Raw genomic sequence first — 7288 nt, 5'->3', positions numbered from 1 at the left:
CTGCTGTCCAGAGCGTCCGCTCCTTTTGACCGCATGGTTATTTTTTTTCAGAATTTTTTAATATATTTAAATATTTTTAAAAAAATATAAAAAAATATCAATATATTTAAAATCACTTTCTTAATTATTAAATAAAAAAAATTAAAAAAAAAATTATGACCAGCAATCGCTTTGAGAGGGCACGGAAGAGGACATCATAACATTTTCCTTGTTAGATATGTGCAATCTGTAATAGAAAATGATAATATGGTCCATAGTTTTGTTTCTTTATTTTGACCGCTTATGTATTTTATTTATTTTTTAATTTTATTTTTTTCTTAATAATTAAAAAAGTGACTATTAATATATTAATATTTTTTTAAAATGTTTAAAAATATTTAAAAGAAAAAAAATATATAATTTGCACTAAGTCACACCTAGCAATCAAAGTTAGGCCACATAATAGCAGCGTCTATCTGTAACATATATTTCAACAAAAAAATAAAACTAAATAAAAAATGGAACTTAATCATATCAAACCAACACTTTCTAAAATACTCAAAATATGGCTCATGGCTCATTTTATAATTTACTTCCCCTCTTTGAGATTCAGTGATTAAAATCGTGACATGTCACCTCATCTCCATCATTTTAACAAGTAGATCTGAACGAGAAAGCAAATTACCACTCACATTCGAATTGGGGGCTAAGTGGAAATCTTGATAATTTTATTAAAAATAGTAATAAATAAAAAAAAAATTGATAATTTTATTAAAGAGTTAAAGGGTAATTTTCTCGGATAATTAGACCAAAGAACAGTAATATATTATAATAGAAAATGGTTATTAATATGATTTCTGATTCTGAATTTAGTAAAAAGAGCTGCTACCTGTATGTAACAAAAACGTACATTCTAGCACGTACTGACGTGTTATTATTATTAAAAATAATGAAAATACAAGACTAAATAGAGAGAGAGAGAGAGAGAGAGAGAGAGCCTTCTCATAAACTGTGTTAGAGACTGAATACATATCTATTCTTCTTATCTTCTTCAAAGTCTCTGAAAGTAGCCTTTGTAGAACAGATTTTATTTAAAAGAAAAATTCATGAAAAGATAATATATATTCCAAGAAAATGTTGTAGAACAGATTTTGTTTAAAAGATTTCATTTATAACCTATATATGTGTGTGTGTGTTTGTGTGTGTAATCTAAGCATTGCTCTTGCCATTGCCGATCTGGGTTAGTGTTGAAGGTATGGGGCCAGTCAATTGATTGTTCCCCTGTAAGTCTTTGCCATTTCAACAAAAAAAAAAAAAAGAGTAAATAAATGAACAAAGTAAAAACAGAACAAACATGTACATACATATATTGCAAATTTCTTAAATCTCCAATTGCTGATGAAATCTCTCCAATATAGGTGTTAGAGAGAGAAGCAAACCCATGTAAATCCAGACAAAAAACAGAAGAAAAATAACATAATATAGGTGATAGAGAGAGACGGAGAAAGGCCTTCAGAGAGAATATGTCCAAAGAGAAATCTTGGTTGTTCTCATTGTCCCCGTCAAGGAGAGGAAGCAGAACATGAGAGAGAAGGAGAAAGGCTTTTTCGGTGAGAAAATGCAGTATGAGAGTGGAGATATGGAGATAGGTTTTTTTAAAGAGTAAATTTATACTTATGCCCCTTACCATATCAACCCGTAAGAAAGACTACGTTTTTTGTTACTATATTTAGCATTTCTCTTAGGTAAATATTGTAGGGGTCATGTGTCTTGGCACAAATCCTTTTCTTTTGGTTTTGGTAGGGATAAGCATAACTATGTTTCTTTTATCTTGGTGTGAGGATATTCGTTGATGCCAAATTTTCACATTATTAGCATCATAAAGACATTTCCGTCTTACACACTGAGCCCACGAGACAATTATGCTTTATTAGAAGGAGATGTTCAGTTGGTTATTTCTTCAATCGAGGGAGAGTTTACTGATTGGCAAATCTCAAGCATAACTAGAGACATTGTTTTTATTCTAGCAATTCACAAAGACAAGCACTTTAAAAAAATTGATCGATCTCAAAATCGATTTGCATACTTTGTATACTTTGTGACTCAATGGGCCACTACCAACTTTGTTTTCGATAGCATTCCACTAGCTATTATTTCTTCTAGTTTCTTGTTTATTGATATTGGGAAGAACCCTCATTTGTTTTGTTTATATTTCTTTCTAATGCAAGCTTGATTAAAAAAAAATTATATATTATGCTTCGTTAAAATGTTTACGAGTCATTTTTATTAATGTAGTCAAACCTTATTTTATCGAGCCCAATGGATATCAATCTATATGTAATTTTTAGTGTAATATTATACATCACACCACCATCCCACTATATATAATGTGGTGCAATTATCAATATTTGATAATAAAGAAATATACAATAAATGATCATTCAATAGTAGTAAATGTACCACATCTTACTTAATCTAATGCAAGTGATATAGTAATATGGTGTATAGAATTTTTCTTATAAGATATATTTTGAAAAAGAAAAATTCTATACATTATACTATCATCCTATTTTCATCACACTAAATATGATGTAACAAATTTATCACTATTGAATAATCATTTATTGCATATTTCTTTACCATCTAATTGTGATAAATAAATCACATCTTATTTAATAGGATGAGAGTGTGATATATAATATTATTCTTTAAAAAATTATACTTGTAGTCGTAAATACGTAAAAGCTGCACAATTACTTTAAAAAAATAAATAAATATGAGACCCACATGAAAAGAACTTAATTTTTAATAGTTGACTCTACTTTTTTTTCAAAATGATTGAATGATATTTATGCACTTCACGACTGTATATAGTATTATATCTTTGGAAATATATAGAACTATATATTATTATATAGATGCTGACCAAAAGACAATATGACGTGTAAAATTTTTTTGAGGTTTTGGAGAATCACCAAGTTTAGTGTAATCGTTGCTTCTAAGTTTGGTTAAGAGAATGTGATACTTTTTTCATATTAGACGCGGTGGAATTAAAAACGTGGTTCCAACCTTTTACTGCAATCAAAAGGACGACGATTTGATTAACGTTGCATGCGCAACGAAGTCCAACTTCGAACACATATTTAACTAGGCATAATATAGAACACATCCACATTAATAAGATCAATGTGGTTTCATCAGCCACAAAGATGGCCAAGAATAATTGATAGATAACAAACAGCTTTACAACCAGAGCATAACGAGGATGATATGGCAGAGTACAGACCGGGATACCCAATAATGAACCAAGCAATAGCATAATTCTAAACCACGAACTACAAGGAAATAAGGACGGCTAAAACATAAATTAGAAGTCAGTTCTTGATTGGGACCTTGATTAACTAGCTGCCTTACCTCAAGTTTAGGGTTGGCTTCTTTTTCTTCCTTTGCTTTGCCAAAAGAATTGAGAACTTAGCAAATCCAAAATTCTTTCTCTTTGCAGAGAACTGCTTCTGACCATTCTCCCTCTCAGCCTTCCTAGTAGAAGGTAGAATAGAAGGTGGTAGATCACCATGTTGTTTACTAAGCATCTGTCCCAGTGATACCTTTCGCTTCATGGAGCTTCTCTCTGCCACCATCCCTTGTCCTAACTCTTCTGGCACAAGCAGCTTCCTGCTAAGTATTTGTCCAATCGATAGTGTTGGCTTCAACACAGGCGTCGATCCATCACTTGCCAGATTCAGCCCGTTCACATCAAGGAGATGCGGCTCTCTTCGATGCTGAGATGGGCAAGGGTTCTTAAACTTGGTAGAATTGTGAACAGAGCGTCTTTTCTGGCCATGATCGGATCTCCATTTGCGAAGAGCCTCTTCTACTGCTAGCTTCCCCCCGTTTGCAGCTTCAACTCTGTTCAGAGCTTCTTCCAATGCCACCTTACTAGTTTTGACTTCCTCTGTAGCTTCCTCCACCCTTTTTAAGATTTCAATTTTTGATACGTTCGCTTCATCAACTTGAAGCATAGCATCTAGTACTCTCCTCTTAGAAAGTTCTTCAGCGTGTTGAGCTTTGCAGGTCAGAGAAGAATACTCCTCAAATGAAAGTGTTACCGTGTCAGGATTTTGCAAGTAGTCTCCAGACGAGGTTGCAGGGTTCTCCAGAGCTTTGATATCTGCTAGTGCAACAGCTTCTGCTGCTCTAGCTGCTTCCTTCATTTTTCTGGCAGCAAACAACCTGATTTCGGCTGTTTTTAACTTAGTTTTTGTCTGTTCAATCTCAGAAACTGCTCTCAGAACTTCCGATTTTGCAGCTTCTCCCACTTTTTTAAATTGCTCTGCCTCAGAACTCAATCGTTGGAGCTCCTTCGAAATATCTATAGCCTCATCAGAACCAACTTTTATTTCAGAATATTTTGCCAACTGTAGCTTTAGTCTTGTTTGGTTTAACTCCTCCTCGAGAGAGGATATTTTTGAGGAATTGAGAGTTAACCTCTCACGAGTTTTTTCAAGAGATATCCTTTCCTTCTCTAATTTATTGTTAAATGATCCAACAGAAGCTCGAATGTCAGCAAGATCATTAGTAGTCCTGGTGAGATTCAACTTAGCTTGTTTGAGTTCCATTAAGATAAAACCCGGAGCTGAAGAAGGGCATGAGCTCAAACCTTCCGAATTTGGATTCACAAGGTTCCCCTTATCTCCCTCTTTTGCTGGATTACTCATGTTGTTATCATCCATATTTGTGTCAAGTGGCACATTAATTTTGGATGCTTCCTTTTGTAACTTTGATTTCAATTCTTCGACAATTGTTTTGGTAGCTTCCAGTTCTTTCAACACCTCCAGTGTTTCCCTCTCTTTTACAGTCAGGTCCTTCTCCAATTGTGCTGCCTGTTCCTCTAGTTTCACAATGTCAACCTCTTCCACGCCATTCTGCCAATAGAGAAAACTTGTCACAACATAATCAAGTATTATAATGCGTGCAGCCACAGAAATAAGGTATCATGCCTAGTGTTGAGTTAGCTGGTGCTAAATGTGTAATGGATGGTATACGCCCATTCCAACAGAATGTTGGAATCTGACAAAACAAACTGCTTCCCAGCCAGACTTTCAATGCTATGTGGCAGCCAGATAAACTAGATTTCCAGGCCAAAAGAGAGAAAAACACAAGTTGGGCAACCACCCAGCTAATTCTGGCAACTAGTGCTCGGAGTGCTGCAGATTCAGAACATCAGCTCAAATGAACGTCCCTTCACAAGAAAGAACTCACCGTGGCATGACACTAATGATGGACATGGATATTTGAGCCTATTATGCAACAACGCATTTAACAAGTGACATTAACCAAACATGACAACATCTTAAGAACATGGTTTGGACAATTCATATGGTTCCAGGCAATGCATTTTGGGCAGAGTAACGGATCAAAATCCAGCTTGAAAGATGAGGGTAAGAGGAACTTGAAAACAGTCTCATTGATGTTTCAAAAAAGAGGTTAGACCCATTATAGCAGGTTCAGAACGATGTTCAGACAATGTTGGATCAAATTCCTCAGAAGTTTCCATGTGCGCTCTTTAACACAAAATGAATTATCTCTAACGGTTAGCCGACGAAACTTAGAATTCTCATTTTTCTCACTGTCCCATTCAGAACAGCCTTTTTTTTTTTTTTTTTCCGCTTAACTAGCCTTCACACATACGAAGGTGAATATCATCGTAAAATTTGATAGCTAACGGGGTAGCATATGGCACTCTATTCCTTAAATTACCCCCATCTCACGCAGGGTTTGAATCTAAGGTAACACTAACTGCAGCAAGGAACTAAAACCAAAAAGTAGCAAGAAGGAAACTTAAATTTGTATCATATAGTACCACTACACTTTTAGACAAACTGTAGACACAGGTTGCTCTACTCTTACAATGAGATTAAGAGTGTACTTAATCTGTTGCAAAATCAAGAGCTCTGAAGAAGCAATAGCATCCAATTACCCTCAAGTTCCAGGCTTTTCTTTTCAAGTCATAAAAAACGACTCTTTGTTACATGCAAAAATAAGAGAGAGAGAGAGAGAGAGAGAGAGAGAGAGAGAGAGAGAGAGAGAGAGAACCTCGGCATCAGAGAACTTGACGTTGTGGGGTTTCCAGTAACCAAGTCCACCGAATCGACTCACCGCCTGCTTCACTGACTCAAACGGCGCCGAAGTATCGATCTCCGACCTGAAACTGCCCTCCTTCACATCGCCACTCCTACACATAGTTCCGCCTACTTTCGCACCCGAAGTGGACAGTCCGGTGGTAGATCCCGGTCCCGCTTTGAAACCGCCAGTAGTTCCTCGGGTTTCAGCCATTCGAGTTGGGGGTAAAACGACAAAGAATTTGAGCAATAACTGAACCCTCTGGCTAATTTATCAGGTTGGTGGTGGGATCACAGTCGAATAATGATGATGTTGATGTTCGGCACCGAGAGAGAGAGAGAGAGACAGAGGGAAAGAAACAAAGAAGACAAAAGCAAAAGAATCCCTAGTGTACGTTGGATTTTGTCATTTGTAGCTGATTTACGGAAAAGACTATGGTGGTGGAGGGATTTTACGGCAGTTTTGTGCGGTTAAGGGGAGAAAATAGTGAAAACCTTTTTGCCCTTAGTGGGAAAGAGGGAAGATTGAGGCTATGCATTGATATTTTGAATGTGAGGCCCACAAAAGAAGTGATTTTTCAACGGCAATGTGCAGGCACAGTCTAACGGGCTTCTCCTCTTCTCTTCTTTCAAAATATCATGAGCTTGAGAGCGCGTTAAAAGAAAGCACCACTTTTCTAGGAAAATGTACTTCCTATTATATTGACCATAAATTCTGTTTTGCCTAACGAATATTCAAGAATTTCTTCTTTTAAAGGGTTCTAATTCCAAAATAATTATTCCTGTATTTAGGCGGGTTAGTAAAGTAGTTTCAAATTATTTTATTATTGTTTATAAATAGTTAATTATTATTTATAATTTTTCACTAGTATTTATTAAATTTTTATTAGTATTCATAAATTATTTCAGATCATTTTAGTATCTAAATCTAAGTTTAATGTTTATTTAATTGCAGTCGTAAATGTATAAGTATCAAGTCTTCAGTCTCTTCTTCGTTTTTTCTCAAGAGAATGAGGTAGAGTTTGGGGTCGATAAACTTGGTTCATCTCAAGTATTGGCACAGATAGCCAACCAAGATACATGATAGGAAGGAAATGATAGATGATTTGAAGGATAAGTGGAGCAGGCCAACGTTAACAGAAGAGAAGAGAAAATAAGTATTTTGGAGATTGAAGGGGAAGGTGTGATAG

At 35.5% G+C, this 7288-nt stretch overlaps 1 protein-coding gene across 1 annotated transcript; it reads right to left on the bottom strand.

Moving 5' to 3' along the window:
• Positions 1 to 3153: 3153 nt before the first annotated feature.
• On the bottom strand, positions 3154 to 6447 carry LOC122279642 (WEB family protein At2g38370). The gene is made up of 2 exons (XM_043090392.1): positions 6073 to 6447; positions 3154 to 4901 (listed from the first exon to the last, which is right to left on the bottom strand). The coding sequence occupies exons 1-2, from the start codon at positions 6310 to 6312 to the stop codon at positions 3390 to 3392; spliced, it is 1752 nt and encodes a 583-aa protein (XP_042946326.1). The 5' UTR covers positions 6313 to 6447; the 3' UTR covers positions 3154 to 3389.
• Between the last annotated feature and the right edge of the window lie 841 nt (positions 6448 to 7288).

The sequence above is a fragment of the Carya illinoinensis genome, chromosome 10, assembly GCF_018687715.1.
Source record: "Carya illinoinensis cultivar Pawnee chromosome 10, C.illinoinensisPawnee_v1, whole genome shotgun sequence".
Classification (NCBI taxonomy): domain Eukaryota; kingdom Viridiplantae; phylum Streptophyta; class Magnoliopsida; order Fagales; family Juglandaceae; genus Carya; species Carya illinoinensis.
Note: the sequence above shows the minus strand (reverse complement) of the source record. Positions and strands in the feature narration are given on the sequence as shown.

What these genes read in the sequence shown, in the direction of transcription:
- LOC122279642 (XM_043090392.1), bottom strand. Translation starts at nt 6,312, where the DNA reads ATGGCTGAAACCCGAGGAACTACTGGCGGTTTCAAAGCGGGACCGGGA. An exon ending in TCAAGTTCTCTGATGCCGAG is followed by an intron (nt 4,902 to 6,072) that starts GTTCTCTCTCTC and finishes CTCTATTGGCAG; the next exon opens with AATGGCGTGGAAGAGGTTGA.